The 19,990-nt window shown below is 40.6% G+C and overlaps 1 protein-coding gene across 4 annotated transcripts in view; it reads right to left on the bottom strand.

Moving 5' to 3' along the window:
* The window catches only part of NCAM1 (neural cell adhesion molecule 1), a 157,244-nt gene extending 141,693 nt beyond the window's left edge, over positions 1-15,551 (bottom strand). The window contains exon 1 of one of the 4 annotated variants that reach the window (XM_072884835.1): positions 15,070-15,551. In XM_072884835.1, the coding sequence (XP_072740936.1) occupies positions 15,070-15,121 (52 nt within the window). In that variant the 5' untranslated portion in view covers positions 15,122-15,551. The remainder of the gene's footprint in view (positions 1-15,069) is intronic. The other 3 variants (XM_072884837.1, XM_072884838.1, XM_072884836.1) reach the window with 3 other exon arrangements.
* Positions 15,552-19,990: the final 4,439 nt, after the last annotated feature.

The following is a 19,990-nucleotide window of genomic DNA, read 5'->3' as shown; positions in this document are numbered from 1 at the left end:
CTCCCTATTCCAAAAGTAAAAATCTCCCACCATAATTCACAAAGTGCCTTTGGTGTTTTTTCCAGAGAAAGCAACTTTATCAACAGAACAATAAATTAGTGCCACCTAGTGGAGTTCAAATTGTTAACCTGGACCAGAGCTTTCAAACCATACCTGTCTTTTACTGCACTGTCTTTAATTTATGACCTCTAGAAACATCAAAATGAAATGACAGCAGAAACAACTCGATAGATCTTCCCTGCAGCGCACACAGATGATCAAATACATCAGTATAACATGAACTTAAGTCTTCCTCAACTTCCAGAAATCTGCAGAAGCAACAAATGAAGGCCAATACATGTCTTCAATACCAGCAGAAAAACTCATCTTTAGAGCTATTGAGCATGCGGCCAATAGCTCTGCAGTTACAATAAATATGGGCCAAAAATTAACAGAAATGTTCAGTATAACAGAAAAAATATTGCCTCTATTTATAACTATTTTTCCAGCAGTTTTGAAAATAAGAATGCATAGGGAGGTTTAACATAGCAATATCATCACATGTTATTAAAAAAAAATTACTATTACTGTGTGATTATGTATTTCTCCGTTTCAGCCCCTCTGCAAGGCCACCAAGATGATTTATCTGCTATATGAAAGTAAAAACTATATGAAAGTAAAAACTATTACCATTAATCCACCTATCTGTGAGTTAATACAAGCAACATTTACATGAGCTTCCCTACTTCTGTTAAGATTTAGGATTGTTGCTATATGCCCACTAGACTGAGAATGCTAAGTCTAACTGTAACAATACGCATGATCTTTGTTAACACTTATGTTCGGAATTGGTTTGAAACACGTACAAAGAAATATCGTTATCCCACATTCATAATGCATGAGGAAAGCAAGGTGACCAGCCTTACCCAGTATTGACATACACAGGACATGAAAGAAACACAATGCAGAAAAAAACCCCAAACCTCTCTAGATCTCTTGCCTTACTTAACAACTGACTCTTATAAAACAAATACACCTCAAAACATTATATAGTTTCTAAGGCTAGCTGCACAAAAACATTCTATGGTATGCAAGTGCCATGTTGCAAATGAGGAAAAAGTAAATTGGATGATGTAATGTAGTCTTCCAACATCTAACATGATATATAAAGCAGCAGCATAATAAAAGCTACCCCCATTTCACTGGACTTGCTTCCGATTCCTGTAATTGTAAGCAAGGCAGGAATCTGGTATTACATGTACTGTCCACAGTACCCTGTCAGATAACAAGACCAGATCTCACCTATAAAAATGGAAAGCAATTACAATGGCATTTGTCTAGCAACCAAAGATGAAAGTGCTTTTCTGTCTCAGGACTAACAAACTGAACACAGTCCAAACAAAATGGGAGCACATACCACAATTTAAATCAAAAGATCATCATTTGTGGTAATGAAATTCCAGGCTTTTAGATAAGCACAAAATACAATTATTTCACTTTCCATTGTTAAAATATCATTTCAGCAGGAAATATGGTAAAATACCATAAGCAGGAGTACATCTCGAGCCATAACACAGTCTTAATACACCATCATTTAACCAAAGTAGGAGCTATGGGTGAATTAGTTGGCACTAGAATTGATCAGCAAGATAAAAAATTATTTACAGAGAAATAAAAAAATAATGGTAATTCCCTTGAGAAGAACCCATGCAACCAACCACCTATTCCTTTTTGTTGGTGTAAGCTATGCATTCTTTTCTCATGTCCCCACATTTTACGCATTTTGCAAAGGCAGAGAAGACTACAAACACAGAGCAGAAGCAAGTACTTCAAAACAGTAAGTACAATGCACACTTACATGCGAAACAGTAAGATATGGTCAAGATGCTGAAAAGATACCACACCACCTCAAAGTCACTAAAGGAGGTTAATTCTTGTTAAGGCTTCCACATATCTAGGAGTGAATTATACATCCTATATATAACAAAGATCACATTTTCTTTCTGAAACTCTTGTTCTATGGGCCACCGTTTTAGCAAAATACATGTTAATTTTACAATTATGCCCAACATTCAGATGTTCCAATGACAATACTGATTCCCAAAGAGCTTACATTTACAATGATATCATTTAGCTCAAATGTGGAAATCTTTTTAAATCTACATCAAATATGTAAATGCAGATACTTTAAAATGCTTCCGGATCTGATGCAATGTCAGGCAGAGATATTTTTAGTTCTAATCCATTTAAAGTGCTAAATTCCAAGGGAATCAGCAGCATTGCTTTCACTCACCACTTCAACTAAATTCTTCTGGTCCCACTACTCACTGCAATCTTCAAGAAAAAGGAGATAAGATGAAACAATTCACATGATAAGAAAATATCTTTATCATTTATTTTTTAATACTTGCAGGTACTTCTCTATGTCCCAATAAATAATAAATCACATCTGCATTTGCACACAAAAGACATTGCAGAAATACATAAATAATGCAGTGCCTTAACACACGAAATACATTAGTGTGGGATTTGTTATTCTTATCTCATCTTATTTGCATGTACCAATTTAGGTTCATGAGAAATAACTACTAGGAATAGACAAAAGCTTCTGAATATGGCACTAATCATTCCCTAGACCTGACACAGTGACTGCAGCTAGCTACAAGGCCACAAGAAAACAGAATCTAAAGTTCATGGATAACTACAAAAAAAAGTCAATGACTTGGTACATGTTTGGTTTGTGATTTCATTTAAATCTAGATCCATTCTCACAAAACAAGTATTCTCTATATACAGACAGTTTCTTTTAATCAAAATAAGTTTTGAAATCAGAATACACTAGGACTTTAATCTATAGATAATTGGCGTATTAAGTCTTTTATTTGGGGATTAACATTTTCAAAAGGTAGACAGTAACTAAGAGACACAGGTTATCAGAAACTTAAGTGTACATATTAGAAAATGACTGCTTTCATTTATTGCTATTATGAGGACAGTACAGCATTTAGAGTTTTCTCATTTACCACAAGTTATTATTTTAGCAATGAAATGATGCAAGTGCAAAAACAACAAGCTTGTGTCTATCAAGTTTGTTTCTATTTCTACTATTGTTGTATAAGCAAACACAAAACATTGCTATTGATAAAAGAGAAATATTTGAAGCGTGTTTGCCCTGTGACTATGCACAGAGTACAGGAAAAGTACAAAGTAAACATACTTCAGATATTGTTTCAACAGCTTTTGCTCCAAGTACAAAGGACATCTTTTTAACCTGAATACTCAATATCTATTTAGCAAAATAATGGAAACGTAGCTGCTTCAGAAAATGTATGTTTAAAAAAAGAGTCCAATTAAAACACTTCAATACACTACAAGTTATCTCCTGCCAGAGAGACTGAGTAAAAGAATAAATCAGCCAGCCATGAGTTTGTTTCATTCATTACTTAATGATGCTCAGATTTGATGGTGATAAGAGGAGGATTTTCATTCTTAGAACAGAACAGAACGTAAGTGTGAAATACTATGAAATGTTGACAGATTAAGCGTTTTAAATACTAGCAGTACTACCGTTTAAAAGAGCTGAGAGCGTCTAGCAAGGAAAAGATCACTGTATACATACATTTTCTATACTTTTTCCTAACCACTCACACCAAATCATTTTTGGAAACAGCAGGTCAAATGAATTTTAGTGTGAGCAGTAAGGCAGGTCCTATGTGGAAAAAAATGCTTCCTCATAAGGCCACTTTTTTCCTCTTTCAATTACATACCTGTTTTTTTCAGCAGGTGTAAGAAAGATTACCACAACTCATTTGAACTCCCGGGAATGCCCACTTATTTGAAAAGCACGGTCTTTGGCCGGTCTGCAGATTTACATTGATCTTAACTCAAGTAATCACTCTGAACCTTCTGCAGCAATCATGTTGACAGGGTGCCCACTTGACATGACCCCTTAGTACAATATCTCAGAACAGGTGAGACAGGTTCCTTCCTGGCTATTACGTATGACTATCACTGATGTGGATAACAGCTTTGCACACATACCTAAGTGCAGGATTTACCTCCTAATGACTGATACTATGCAAAGGCAAACTGAACAAGAGCATGACCACAAAACACACACTTCTTTGCCAGGAATAAAAGCATCCTACCAACAGAAATACCCACTTTCAAGTACCTAGACAAAATAACTTTTATTCTATTAAACAGAAACATTTCACAGTACAGCCTTAATCTAGAGCTAGCATTCATGCTAGCTTGAAGCAGAAAATTACAGTCTTCTCCTAGATGCAAACACAAGCATACACTGCAGCACTTCATTCTTTTTGTCCATAAAGCACAAACTACTCTAAATTTGCTTGTACAAATGAAGTATTTTATGAAATATTCATTTTACAGAGAAATGGAGAAAAATGACAGAGCTGACTGGCCAAAGCCCATCCACAAAAAAAAACAGTGACAAAGCTAGGAAGTGAATCCATAATAAATTAAATCTCTACTCCATATGCCATTCCTCTTCTTACAGGCCAATGAGTTCTCTTAAGCAAAACTCGGCTCAAAGACCAAGACTGAAAAAACTCTGCAGCCAATCAGCTTTTAAACTGTAGATACAAAATCCCTACAATAATAAACAAGCAATTGCTACAGAACTGAGAGATAAACAGTGTTCTTTCTTTTTCTTGTAGACGTATCCAGCTGTGGAAAGACAAAAGCTAGAACAGAAAAAATGCTAGCGAACTGAAGATGCCTAGAGAAACTTTATAGATGTGAAACAAGGTATATATCTAGCTACAGTTCAATCATGATAGAAGGGACAGAGAAATGACCGCCCAGAATTCTAGTGATGACAATAGGGAGAAAAGCTAAATAGGATTCATACCTCTTCATAGCATTCATTAAGATTTTCACTTATGACAGCTTTCTTAGTATCTGTTAGTTCTTGCAGACTAAGTGTCCATAATAAATACATATACACATTTTATTTTCTTAATAGTATTCCAATATGCCTGGTTTTTTTCTAACAAATACCAACCACTAGGGAGTATATAATAAATGCTAAATGCCTTCAATTTACATTCCACAGATCATGAAGAGATTAAACTCCAAAAGGATTTAGGGGACTATGGAGTAATTCTGTATGTCTGTTCACAACCCCTAAAAGCATGTTATACTTCTAAGGGATTATCTTTTGAAAACATTAGAACTGAAATATGGTTACAGTAGTCTGTTCTTTTGAATTTTGCGGGCTTATAATAATTTAATAAGTTACTTGGACAAGCAGCTGTTGATTATATTTTTCTAAAATGGTATACACAAGTGTCTGATGACTGTTTCTCTCAGTATTAACATATTCAAAAACAGAAAATGAAGTTATTGAAAAATTATAATTAGCCAATACTGCAAGCATGCATTTTGCATGCTAGATCCTGAACTGCACAAAATGAGTGTTTTAAGCACATTGATAAGTGTTATTTATATCCACAGCTAGAGAGAAAGTTTTAAAAATGGTTCTTTATAAGGCTTTCAACATACACACAGGAGTGCACTGTGTAAGTGCATTGTTTTATCATACAATGCCACAGCTTGCACAACAATTCAATGACTAAATATTAAGGCAGCTATCATCAAAATGCATCACAGATGGAAACAGAACATCAACATTAGTTGTATGTATTATCTACTACTACACTTAACCTCTAAACACTGGAAGTTCAGTGTGCTTTATATATACATATGAAGAAAATAAGTGTGCAACATAGTGGAAAGTGTATTACATAGGTAGTTTGGGGTTTTTTTCCTTCTGACTATAGAAGTGGTAACTGCAACGACATACAGGCAAAGCTTTGATACCTCATGAAAATCTTTCCATTTCTACCCTAGAATATACACACTTGCACACATATATCATAAACTTTCACAGTTTTGTATTTTAGTGAGAATGGTTGAGTTTATCAGAAGAATGGTCTTCCTGTCTTCTTGCATTAATAGCGTTACCAAATTTACACAAAAATTCCTCATGTTCACAACAAAAAAACCCACTCTCTGTTCAGCTAAGAAGATATCATTTTGTATTACAGATGACAACAGTAAAAACACCAAAAGCTCCGTTCCTGTGATTAATTTCTGGAAAGACTTTTTCAACTTAAAATCAACCTTACCCCAGCCAGAACATCAACGCTCAAAATTTTTCTGCTGTCTTTCGTTCATAGGATAACTGTTTCTAAAACTCCTCCTGGTATACACTACTTCACTCAGAACCTTATGAATTTCACATTAAAAGGAAACTATCTGATATTTTTCTAGCGGAACAAAATGAAGTTATTTCAGTGAAAGAAAATATGCCGAAATAGTTGATAATGCAAGGATAACCAAAAGAAAAAAAAAAAGATACCAAGGACTTCAGCAAACAGTAGAGCTCAGTATTATTGATTAAACACAAACATATGATAACATCTTTGGATTTGGGAAGTACTGTGACTATATTAGCTGTCCGAGCTTCAGTTTCTCCCTCAACAGGTGTCTTTATTTCTCCATTGCCTTCAGCAGAAACAAATGTCACCGCAGGAACAGATAAGGTTTCACCTGTACTTACAACAGAAGCTGTCGATAATGCTACTCATAACCACCACAGTCACAGACTCAATTTGAAGGCCAATACTCTTACTCATTGTGCCACAGCTCCTTTCAAAACAAAATTCCCACTATAGTGTACTATATATACAGACACACCCCTTTTGTTTGCACATCTTCTCATTTAGGATACCAAGCAAAATAGTTTGAGAGCTATCACTCATCAGAACATCTTTACCGTTCCCTAAAGTTCATGTTTCAAAAATCTCAGAATAAAACGTCCTGAGGTTTTTTGAGACTGTCAGACACCTTCCTTGCTTACACAAGGATGTCTAATGTAAAAGTAACAGAAAAGCTCACCTTTCGTAGATTTGCAGCCAGAACAGAAAGAGTACAAAGGTAGCAAGACTCATTAACATGTCACCCCACATTGCTCCAAAGCGACAGCTGAAGTAACGTAAAACCACATTACCAGAGGAGTGAGGTAGGCCTAAGAAATCTTGTTATTCCAAAACTTATGCAACCTGAAAATTTCCCCAATCTTTACCTCTTCCACGTGTTTTCCAAAGGTATCAACGCCTAGAGTTTTGGCCACTGTATTCGTAAAAGGCAAACACTAAACATTTCACCAATATTTTATTTTAAATCCTAATTGCCCAATAATCCACAGAGTATTTGTACATTGAATTGAGAGTATCTTGTATCCTGTAGATTACATCATACAATGATGAGTCACTCCCCTCTTAACCCTACCCCCAGTGTTCAGACTCCTTACAAGCCAGGACCGCTCCACATGAAATGCGATGACCAAATGGGACTGTTCTTCCACAAAACACTGCGCTAATTCTCCTGCATTCAGTCTTTCCACTTGAATGGAATAAAAACCCTTTTGAGAACAACAATTCCAATTCCCCCCGCTTTTTTCCTCAGGCACACTATGGGACTCCTCAGTGCATGCACAATGCAAATAAGGCAAACTTCCTTTGAAAGAGTGATTAATATGCAAAGACAGCCTGCTTTTTAGTGGGATGTGAAGAACCACCAACAAGCATTTCCAAATTCTGAGGTTTCTTCAATTATTCCCAGTGTTTATTTTAAACATAAGATTATGCAATAATACCACACATTAAGACCAATTTGCCAATATTGTGTAAACAACACCAAATTGGTTGTTCATCTTTTGTATCATATTTAAATGCAGCCTTGAATATCCTAGATACAAAGGCACTGAAAAAAATGAATTTAAATTTTTGAATCCTTAATGTATCTCAATCTTCATGTTAAAAAGACTGCATTTAAAACCCACTGTAAATAACTGCACTTTTTTATTTTAAGAAATGTTTAGGGTTTTTTTTAAATAAAACAAGAAAGTTTACAGTATTACAAAATTAATTTCAGTGACAATTAACTAACTTCCGTACAAATATATTGCAGTGCCAGTAACATTTAAAGTATTTTTTTATATAGTCACTTTTGGGACAAGAGATACAATACATGAAACATCCAGAAAAGCCCATTCAGATTTGGAAACACTGATTTTCTATTTCCATTGTATAAAATTTTCATCACTTTTTCATTTATCACCTGGTCAATCACACTTTCTATGTACAACTCGGCCAAGACTCTCCTATGGAAAGGACCTTTTATTTCAAGTGCTCATATACCATACTCTGCCCAAAATGAGCTCAAAATGTAGTCTGAATATGTTAACTGACTCATTTCTTATTCTAACCCTTTATTTCACACTCTTCCCAACCTTTTCACACAGGTTTAAACACTCCCTTTCATATCTTTGGAAAGGCATTTCAAGTTAACCAACATGCTAAATTATTATTAAACATAAACCAGTAACCAATAATTAACATTCTTTATCTTAAAGATTTCAAGGTTGATACATATGACAAATATATAAAAAAAATAGAAAGTAAATAAGCACCTATTACAACTATTTTTATAGCAGTAGCTGTACTAAAATCACAGAATCATTGAGGTTGGAAGGGACCTCTCAAGATCATCCAGTCCAACAGGGGGTGACAGCTACAGCAGCTTACCCAGGAGTCTGTCCAGATGGGTTTTGAATGCCTCCATGGATGGAGGCTCCACAATCTCTCTGGGCAACCAGTTCCACGATTCAACTACCACCCTCACAATAATAATAAAAAAAAAATTAAAAAGGGTTTTGTTCTGTTTTCTTACATTTGGACAGTATTTCCTGTGTTCCAATTTGTGCCCGTTGTCTCTTGTCCTGTCACTGGACATCACTGAGGAAATCCTGGTTTCCTTCTTCATTCCCTCCAATCAGGTATTTATCCACATTGATTAAGATCCCCTCAAGTCTTCTCTTTCCCAGGCTAAACAGACTCAGCCTTTCTCAGCCTCTCCTCATACAAAAGATGCTCCAGTCCCTTCACCATCTTTGTGGCCCTTCACTGGACTCGCTCCAGTTAAGTCCATATCTTTTTTTTGTACTGGGGAGCCCAGAATTGGACACAGCACTCCAAATGGGCCCTGCTGAGTAGATGGATTTTAAGAAAAATTAACCTGTCTTGCATACTTTTAAAATCAATAACAAATTATGAAAAGTACCTATCCTGATTTACAAAGACCCAATTGTTGTAACGATCATAAAAACTTATCTATAAAGAAAACAAAAATATTTTTATTCAAGACATTATGAGACTGATGATTCTGGAACACTTAAAACAGTCAAGAGTTTCTTTTTATGCATTCTGTCCTGGCAAACAATAATCTGATAAGGTGATGGATATTTGTTTTAACTGTAATGGTCTCTCCATTCTAAGAAATTAACCATTTCAATGGATTTCCAAATTATTTTCCACATCATTCTACCAGGTTAGTACTAAATCAGACAACTCCCAGTTTTCACAACACACCCTGCAGATCTCTGTATCTGTCTTGTCATAAGATCTAGGATGCAAATAGCTAAAGGATCAACTACAACACGTATCACATTACTGTCTCTAGCCTAAACTTAATTTTCTTGCATCAGATTTACAGATATAGGGCTTCATCCCTACCATTACAAACTGCTAGCACAAATAGTTATAGGATCAGCTTCTGCCATTCCCTGTTTCTGGGTCCCTCTGTGACCTGGCTTTAAGCCAACTGATGCCAAGTTTACTACTGACTTCTGTGGACAGTCAGAGCCTTACAGACCTTTAGTAGCTTAGTTAGCTGGACAGGGAAGAAACACAGAACCTGCACTGTAGAAAAAGTAAACAATTACAGACTTGAGCTGAAAATCCCTCTCTCTTATTTTTAAATTTAAGGTCTAATTTTGATCATACAGTAGAAAGTTGAGACTTATTAATCGTCAGGCACAAGCATCTTATTTTCTTCAAACATAATGTGGCTCCCTTGTTTCTACTGCAAATACGCAGGTCTAAATGCTTACTAGATATCCATACTAATTATTCACTTTTTAAGTGTGATGGCTTAAGAATTTGGATAACTCACCCAGCTATTAAGTACAGTACTATGTGAATATACCCCACAGCTGCTGGTATCTGGTATCTTAAAGCAATTTGCACTTGCTTAGCAGGATAAACCTTCCATTGTTAGCGATTCCCCAAAAATCAGCTTTTCAATCAGTAGCTGCCTAAAGATCTGAAATTATCAGGACTAAGGCTATTGATGTTCTACATTTGTCCAAACAATCGTTTTGCTAAAGTACCTGTAATACATATATTGCTTGTGATAAAACAAAAGCAACCTCAGATGCCAAAGCCCATAACAAGGTCCAAAAAAATGCTATAATGGAAGTTGTCACATAGCCTTGGTCATTTTCAAATACATCATCACCTACGCTGTACACCTCAACATGTTTTGGCACAAGCTTTTCTTTCATTTATCCTTGGAAGGTCTCAAAGCTGCAGGTATGATTCACTGTATGGATAGCAATTACCTGCCTTCTCATCACCTTCTTAGACAGATATAGTGGAAGCTATTGGACTTGAACTGTAAATGAAAAACATATTTTAATCAGGAGTTTATCCTTTATTTTTATCTATACTTTCTTTAGGCACCTATATTGTAAACTAAAAACCACAGAAAAATCTCCTTCCGGTACTTAGTAGCGACTGCCTCAAACACTTACAAATGCAATGTATCAGAAGAGCCTGAAAGCCTGCCATTTGGCTCCCACAGAAACTTCAAAAGGCAACGTTCCTAATAAGCAGCTGCAGTGGGGAAGCTGCATTTCAACACCACGAACTGAAAGGGCATAATGGCACTACCGCCAAACCCACCTCATTTACATCCCTTTGCATCAGCAAGGGCTTTAAACGATGGTAATGTGTTTTCCTAAACAAAAGAAGCCAGAGCCAGCATAGATCTGACCTTCAAATTTGCTTCTGTGATTTTTATGTCTCAAAGTCTATTTGCCTGGTGGCTCTTTTTCCCCCTCCAGGACTCGAGAGTGTTGTGATGAAAACCGACACACCAAGCCCTATGAAAACATGCGCAAAGGACACCATTCAGGAAAGTGGAGATGCCTGGGAGCTGTAGTTCTCTTTACAGACACACCCTCAGCCAAGTTACTCCCAGACGTTCTCTCTGTTTTACAAAGCTATTGTAGGAAGACAAACCACGCAATTTTGTTTCCTGATTGTTTTCAAACTTTTATATTTACAATTGAGTTTCTTTACGTATTTTATCTCATATTCTGGATCTTCATAAGGGTACAGAATTGGGAAAACAACAAAGACACCATCTTTTCACTGCACCTGAAAAATACTCTAACAGCCCCTACTTGAATTTTTCTGATAGTTCCCTGCATAAAAGCTATGACACACACTTCCAAAGAAGACAGCTTCTCCCAGTCTGCTTACACAGGCATTTTGGGAAGTTCATAATATCTGTCTTACTATGTGCAAGTTGTGAGCTAGAGTACAACAGAATTGTTATTGACAGATCAAATCATACTGACGTATACTGCCCTGCAAAACCAATGTTTCAAAAACCACATAAGAAAACCAACCAAAAAAAACCCTAAATTGTGCATTCGCTATATAAACAGTATCAGCAGGTATGTTAAATAATGAGCAAAAGTGCAGGACGGCCTTTTAAAGGAGAAAATAAAATGTGCTTTTGTCTCTTACTAAAGCTATTTTTCCATTCCTGGCAGACTGATGGCAGCAGATGCAGTATCCCCTCCTCCTCCCCGATCAATTTGTTCTGCTTTCCTGCCAGCCAGTCAAGGCAAACCCATGGCATTACCCAAAAAAACCCGCAACCCACCAAAATAAACAAACAACCCCCCCAAAAAAGCATGCCATTCTCTATCAACAAGAAACCAGTCACTTATACCCAATGGCAGAAAAGTCTGTTGTTAAAATATGTTTCTGGAGATGAGCCAAGAAAAGTAAAGGCACTTTCAGTCTGGAGAGCACCTACAATCTTTAACACTTAAAAACTGGGTATTAATTAAATTACTGTTATATTAAATGTCAAAAAAAAAAAAACCCAAACAACAAAACAAAAACCCAAAACAACCACCAAAAAAACCCACCCCAAAGAAAATCCAACAGTCAACTCAGGACTTTTCAAGTTCATACATCAAGAGTATGAAGTTTATACAAAATACTCTCTACTATTTAAGAAACCATAGTTCTCAGGATGTAAATGAAAGGAGATGAGCCATCCGCTGTGTCTATAAATCAGCTTCTAAATTATAAGAAAATGTTTTAATAGTAGATTAAATAAACCATCACTATCACAGGCCACAGGAATACATACAAAATGTGGAATTATTCTAAGAGATGTAAAGGCATGCTTTTTTTCTGAACCTGTCGCTCAGACAACAGTCTCTGCAGCAATTCTTCACTAATAAGCATCTATCTCTTGCCTCCTCTTGCATTTAAGCTACTGTAATGCTGTAGTTAAGGTTTCTTTATTAACATCAGAGTAGCTGCTCCCCCTCTTTTACTGATATCTCCTTCAACATCATAGCTTCCAAAGCCCAAAGCAATAGCCTTTCTCCCCCCATTACAGACTGTGCCAAGGTCAGCTGGGAAAAAAAGAAGGTACAAGCTTTAGCAGACCAAAGCATCCTTTAGCATGGAAAGCATAACTGATGTGCTGGGTGCTGCTTTTACCATAAACAGTGCTGCTGCTTTGTTCTAGCTTTTTAATATTTTATTTGGTTTTTGTGTTCTCCATTTTATGCTGATTTAACAGGCCAGTTCCAGCTGTGCAGCTCCCTAGGCACTCTGCGCATTCATAATTATTATTATTGGATAAACATGTATTTGAGTGGGGCAACAGATGATATGCAGATAATTTTTCTTTGCTTGCTCCCATCTATTTCCCTTAAAAAAAAAAAATGCTTTATTCTCCTCTCCCACAGCTGAGAAAGCCTGTATGAATGTGTCAGAGTGGTGATAAGCTACGAAATTGCAGATAGTAGCCTGGCATCTTACAATGGTTGAGATCAAGAATGTATGCAGAGATCGTGATTAGAGGGTGTGGCTGAGCCAGATGCAGAGCTGGCTACGGGGAAGAACTATGCTGGAAATGGAGAGACAACCCCCCCTTATTTGTTATATATACCCTCTAATAAGCAGTAATATATTTCTTTTAAAATTATAATAAAGAGAAGCTATATAGTGGTGACACAGGAGAGCTGTGTATCATTAAGAATGGGTGCTGTGCTGATGTTAAACAGGTGGCTTGATTTGGCAACAGACTTGAGCACATTGGTGGCAATGGTCCGCCATGATGGGAGCTGGAATTGAGCCACAAGATAGCAATTGTTACTATGTTAGTAGACAGAGCTACAGCAGAAGTAATCGCCAAAGGAGATAAGGAATCGTCAGTATGGGAATGAGACAGTGAGGAGTTATGGTAGTTAAGGACAGCACTGAAGTGAGGGGTGAAAAGATGCTGTGCAGTGAGGTCTGTAATAGCAGTGATGGGAATGAGCAGTGCACTGGGGTACATTGCAAGGACACAGAAACAGGTACAGGAGCTACCCCGAGAGAGCAGGGATCTGGGCAGAGCGCGAGCTTTACTGAGATAACAGCAGCAGCGATTGGGAAGTAGTTACAAAATTATGAGCTGAGAAGGGGCTGCAAGAAGTAAAGGCAATGACAGTTTTGAGGTAAAGACAGCAGGCACAATCAGTGTGGGTGCTTTAGGCCACGACGCTTGCAAAGAAGGGGGGGCGGGGGAAGTGGTTGATGAGCTGTAGGACAGGACAGGGAGGAAACACTGACATAGTCAAGAGTGGGCGCAGAAGGCTCTAGGGAACACTTCCTAGTGACTGTGGGTAAGGACAGCGCAGAGCAAGGGGTTTGGGGCGACGAGGCTCGCTGAAGGATGGCAACAGTAACGCGGCACGTCGGGGCAGACCACGATCTCGCTGGCGAAGGGGGCGGTGTCAGCACAGGCGTAGCCGTAACCGCACCCAACCAACCTGTCGTCTCCCGGGGCGAGCGGCCCGGGCCAGGGCAGGTGAGGCAGGCAGCCGGGGCACCGGGCCGTTACGGATGTCGGCGACCCAAGCGGCTAACGGCCGCTCCCGCTCGGGGCCGCCCACTCCCCACTGGCCGCGGCCGCCGTCGACCCCTCCCGCTGCCCCCCCCCCTCGCGAGCAGGGGCGCTCGCGCCCGGCTGCCGCTCCCTTAACGGCAGCGGCGCGCGGCCCGCGCCCGCTCCCCCGCCCCGCGCCCGCTCCCCCGCGCCAGGCCCCGCACCCCCGGCCGAGAGCCCCTCCGCCCCCCTCCCACAGCGCCTCGTCTCTTTTCCTCACCACTGCCAGCCGTCCAGCTCCCCTCCGCTTTTTTTTTTTTTTTACAGCTGGTCTAACCCCCGCCTTTAATTGCAATCGCATCTCTTCCCTCCCCGCGCTCGCTGCAATTTCTGCCCCGCACATGCACCGCTTGCAAGGAGGGGAGACGGAGGGGTGGGAGGGCGGACACCGCTGCGTAGCGCAGTAGCATCCTCAATATTCACAATGAAGTCGACGCGACAACGAAAATCCACCGCCTCCTCGCACGGCGACACCATTAACACAGCGCACGTAGCATCCTCTCTCCTTCGCTCGCCTCCTCTTCCCCCATCTCCATTGTCTGGGATTCACAGCACACCGAAACCCCAGCCCAGGGGAGGTGGGCTTCCGCGGGGGGAGCGACTCCTCCTGTCGCACCCGCGGACAGCAGCACCAGAGCGAGGAAGCAGCCGCTCGCTCACACCCTTCTCACCTACATCCCCCCCCCCGCTTTCTCCTGTCAAATTCGCACAGCCCGAGCCATCTTTCCCCTCCGGCTCCCACGACAGGGAACAATGCGCACAAACCAGCAACCCCGTCACGCACACCGGGCGCGGCTGGGGGGGGGGGGGGGGGCGGACGGGAACGACCCCACCATGGGCTGTCTCCCCGCCAAGCCCGACGGCAGCGCAGAGCAGCAGCGGCGGGGTCCGCCCGACCCCATTGTTCGCCCCACCAGGTCCTGGCACTACCCCACCCCAGCCCCGGGCAGCGCCCCACCGCCCCGGCCGTACCTGCGGCTCCAAGCAAAAACAACGTCCAGGGCAGCACGGTGGCTAGCAGCATCGCAGCCGGCTAGGGGAGAGGGAGCCGCTAGTGAAATAGCCTTTTCCTGCAGCTCAGAAGAAACGCAACTCGCTTCTTTTATTTTTTTTTTTTTTTCCTTTTTTTCCCCGCGTCTTCCTTCGCCGCTCCTCCCCGCTGCTGGCCGCGCTCCGGCTCCGTTACCGCGCGTACTCCCCGCACCGCCTTCTGCCGGCTGCGTCCCGGCCGCCTCCCGGCGCCGCCGCGCTGACTGACAGGCGGCCTCAGCACTGCGGCCCGGATCCCTGCGCCGCCGGCCTCGCGCGGCGGCAGGCAGCGCCGTGTTCTTCCACCCGCGCCCGCCTCAAATAGTACAGCGCAGCCCGCGCAGAGGGGGACTGGAGGCGCCGAGGGGCGCTCCCGGCCGCCTGCGAAACGCGGCGCGGATCGCGGAGCCGGCCCGGGGACGGCCCCGGGCCCGGTGGCCAGCCCGCGGAAGAGCCGCTCGGGGCCCGGGTGCGCTCAGACTCGGGGCAGGGCGGAGGCGGCCGCCCCTTCAGGGGTAGAAAGGAAATTAACGCATTAACCGGCGTGCGGGAATTTGGGAAGGGAGTTCCTCGCCGGTTTGGCCGGCGCCTGCCCGAAGGCAGGTGGCAAATGAAGAGAGCAAGGGGCAGACCCTTTTATCACTCCCGTACGCTTCGGGTGGGCTTTTGTTCCATTTTTGCATGAGGGGCGCAGAGCTTGCTCAGAAATCACGGAGCGTGTTCAGCAGGAGTGCCAGAGCCAGGAGTTTTTACAGGCACCATTTTGCCATAGCTAAGACTTGTGGCAGAAGCCAGGGGGAACTGTGAGTGAAGAGACGCCCCGTGGAGACCCAGCTCTGAAGGAAGGAGGTTGCCCACCTTTTGAACCGTTTCTGCCAGGCCTCCCTTCACATGGCTCCACACTGACCCTCCAGTCACCCCCAACTCGCACGGATGGTACATCAAAGCTGTCGTAATGAGTTACATGTTTGTTCGTGTGTATATACAGAATATCTTGTCATTCAGCTTGTTGTCTACACCAACACCTACAGCAGCAACTCATCTTCCTTCAAGATCTGAGAGGCAGTGGGCACCCAGGCACAGTATCAAAGGTAATGTGGATTCAGTACTGGGTGTACAGAAAAAAGGTAATGGTGAAAAGTCAGTTTTGAACTAGATTTACATTACAATCAACAAAGCCTGTCTTTTTCAGATTATCATGTCTTAACAATGCTCCTCCAGCACCTCCCCAAACTACAGGAATTGCTAAGAGCCCTCATTACTTGAGCATAGTATTTACTTGCTTTGGGATCTGTGAACAAGGCAATCTGTGCTTTAAGGGGGAGAACATTCTTAGGAAAAAAATTAAAATGTAAGCATTTATTTTATTCAGGTGTAGCCTACAGTTTATGTTTTCATTTCATTAGTATTAGAGAAAAGCACTTCAACTGAAGTAGACCTTTGTCATAACATGCAAAATAATTTGGCTTAGTTGGCTAATTGTAATTGCTATTTTAAAATGAAATTCAAAATACCTAGAGTAGTTGTGAACACATAAGGACTTCTAATGACACACAGACTTTATTAGCAGAAAACTGCCAAGTAGAAACCATTTAGGCAGAAGATAGCTTACTTAGCTAAAGAAACAATACCCTCTGAATACAATTTGACATCAGTATCTCAACAATATTTTAATATAGACAATACATTCCAGTATTTTGCTGTTAGTGATCTAAAGGATCATTCCAGGCCAGATCATACTATTTTATTTTATCCTTTTCTGTTTGAGAAATCCCTTCCCCCTTTCCATTTTATAAAAATCCTTCTCTAAAAGAAACAACATAATTACTTACTGCACTGTGATTGAAAACATGCCTTCTCTGCTCCTTTGGTCTGCCTAGCCCATGGCCTCATATTGGATTGATTATCTGCAGAGAGCAACCTTGCTCAACCATGCCATATTACTCGACTCCTTCTTGCTCTCCCAGTTCACACCAATCCCCACTGTCCTGCAGACTTGCATTCTTGGACTCCGGATCCCCCCCTCTTAACATAAGGTCACTCATCCAGGAAGATGCCAATATTCAAGTTTTTCAGGTCATACAGATGCTCAGCTCAGACCATTTGGGAATAGAAAGCCAACCTCTCACTAAGAGTATTTGTTTGGGATGAAAACATTAGAAGAAACAACATCCTTTATCCTGAAAATAGTAAGGCAATTTCTGGATATATATTAGATACTTTTCCTCTTATCATAAAGCATATACTTAGTTTACATCAATTATTACACAACTTTAGCAGATTAAATCAACTAGTGGCTGTAGAGGAGAGAGGCAGGATCTCTATCATCCATCAAACCAGAACATCTTGCAAGACTCCCACCTTGTTTCTCCATCTTTTCAACTTCTGGTTGACAAATGTGGATAAACATAGTGGCAAGCCATCTGCTTCTCCTTGGGTCTCCCCTCCTCTCTGCCATCAACTTTCTCAATGAGCTTGCCCTGTAAAAAGTAACCCCAGAAGATAACAAGACATGGTTTAATGAGATGTGGTCTTTTTTTATACCAGCTCCACCAGCTGGATTTCTGCCACTAGGGAATTTCTGAGTCTCTACCCTGAGCAGTTAGATAAACTCTTTTGCATTCAGCCAGATTAGTGCCCAATCATTTCCTACAGAGAAAAGAGACCGAGTTGTCATACTGTTATTAGAACTGTCAGAAATAGTTTGTAGAATTAGTTCTAGGTCCCAGAGGCCTTACACAAGTGTCTATTTCTTTCCATTCACTACAAAGAACATCTAGATAGACAGCTACCTTGTAAAAATTACATTTATAGCATTCATAGTAAGAGATCATAGGAGTGCACAGGTGTGACGCATGCACTTGATCTCTTAACCAAACTAGCAGTAGTTTGGTACAGGCTCCAAAGGAGGTAAAGGCCTGAGCCATGACCAGGCCAAGAACTCCTCTGGTTCTGGTCTGTTCTCCGAGAACCCACAAAGGAGCTGAGTGGCACAGAGAGCATTGATGCATATGAGCTTGGAACACTGATCATGCATGAATAGTGGGTGGCTTTTCCAAGACTCATTTATCAAGGAACAAAGAAAGTTGTGGGTACAAGGAGCCTCATGCATATCTTTCCTACTGCCTGTAATTTGGCTACGAGCCAACCACTTTATCCTATAAATATGACAGCCTAAGGGAACCTCCTTTGAGCTCTCCCTGCTAGGTAGCGTGGCTGCATGGCGGTGATCTCCCCATGAGCTGGGACACCTCTCAAGGCTGCTCCTCGTGGCAGTGAGACCTTTTACCAACGGCAGATCTTTGGTAAGCAATCAATATGGCACATAACCTTGTGGTATGGTAACTTTGATTTTGTCTTGGTAACTTTGATTGCATGCTGAAATGATAAATTTTGCATTTATGATCCCTTAGACATAAACAGTTGCCCAAGACTGAGACCAAGATTGGACCTAGCTGCACCTAAGCTCCATCAGGAGTTTAGAAAGCAAGGGGGTCTACTGAACCTCATGATTCAACAGGAGGGTCATCTTTTCTACTTTATATTCCTTCCATTAGGCATAAACCATTGTCCAAGCCTGAGGCTAAGATTGGACCTAGCTGCACTTGAGCTCCATCAGGAGTTTAGAAAGCAAGGGGGTCTACTCTGAACCTCATGACTCAACAGGAGGGTCCTCTGTACCCTTTTGTATCTTCAGTTTCTCTGTGAATCATTTCAACTTGAGTGTAACCCAATTTTCCTTTGTATGTTTCTTCCATGCAGTAATTAGAGTGAACCATGCCATCAAACCTTAAGTCACATCATATTGTGACTTAACAGTTTTACAACATCATATTTAAACCACTTTTGCTAATACCTTTGACTGATTTTTTTTAAGTGATCTAAATCACCAATTTGTGACAACAGGTCATTATATATTGAATGAAGAAGCTATAACACTAACTCATAAGATGCAACTGTCCATTTTTATAAACTGCAACTCAGATTTTTCCATGAAATCTCAGTCATCTTCTCTACAAAAATAAGCAAAACACTTGCAAAACAGTAGTATTTGTATGTGTTGAACTATAGTCTTGTACAGAACATTAAATCAATTAAGGCAGCTCTTTTCCCCAAAAGCTGACATTGCATAAAATTGGAACAGAAAGATATGTGAAGCAAGACTGTTACATACAACAAATAGCATGAATTATTATATACTGTGAGTAGTTGTTTGTGTTAGAGATATCTAGTATATCTTTATTCCTATTAAGCAATACCCTAATCCATGACATAGTAGTATTAATTCTCAGGGTAAGTAAAGGGAGTACTCACATGGAAGTCAGCAATGTAAAAAACATCCCAATGTAAAAAACATCCCCAGGCACCATTTCACTTGTAGCGGACTTCCAGGAACATGAGCTTTTTTTCTTCCCTCTTCAAAAGATTTGACAGAGCAAAGACACCAAATGTCTAGTTTGAATTCAGGCTTCTAAGTAATTTAAAAACAAAATTGTGGATTTTATTATGAAAGTCCAATAGAGACCAGTCCCAAGCATATCCAAATTGAATGAGATGTTCTAAATACATTACCTGAAACGTTTCCTCTTTTTTTGCCGTTAACAGATGTCTATGGGCCATGCCCATGCATTTCTTTTCCTTAGTCTATAAAATAAAAAGGGCAAATCACACAAATCAATAACTGAAATGCAAGTTTCAATTTATGACTTCATTGGGTACTTTGCATAAAAGTGAACAGGAAATTTGGATCAAGTTTTCTCTCAGGTTTAAAAAGAGCAGCAATGGTATCTATCAAATTAATGCTACTTCTACTATGCAAATATGAGAACAAGTGAACTAGACTTTTAACTATAGAGGCATTTCA

The sequence above is a fragment of the Ciconia boyciana genome, chromosome 20 (genome assembly GCF_034638445.1).
Source record: "Ciconia boyciana chromosome 20, ASM3463844v1, whole genome shotgun sequence".
Lineage (NCBI taxonomy): Eukaryota > Metazoa > Chordata > Aves > Ciconiiformes > Ciconiidae > Ciconia > Ciconia boyciana.
Note: the sequence above shows the minus strand (reverse complement) of the source record. Positions and strands in the feature narration are given on the sequence as shown.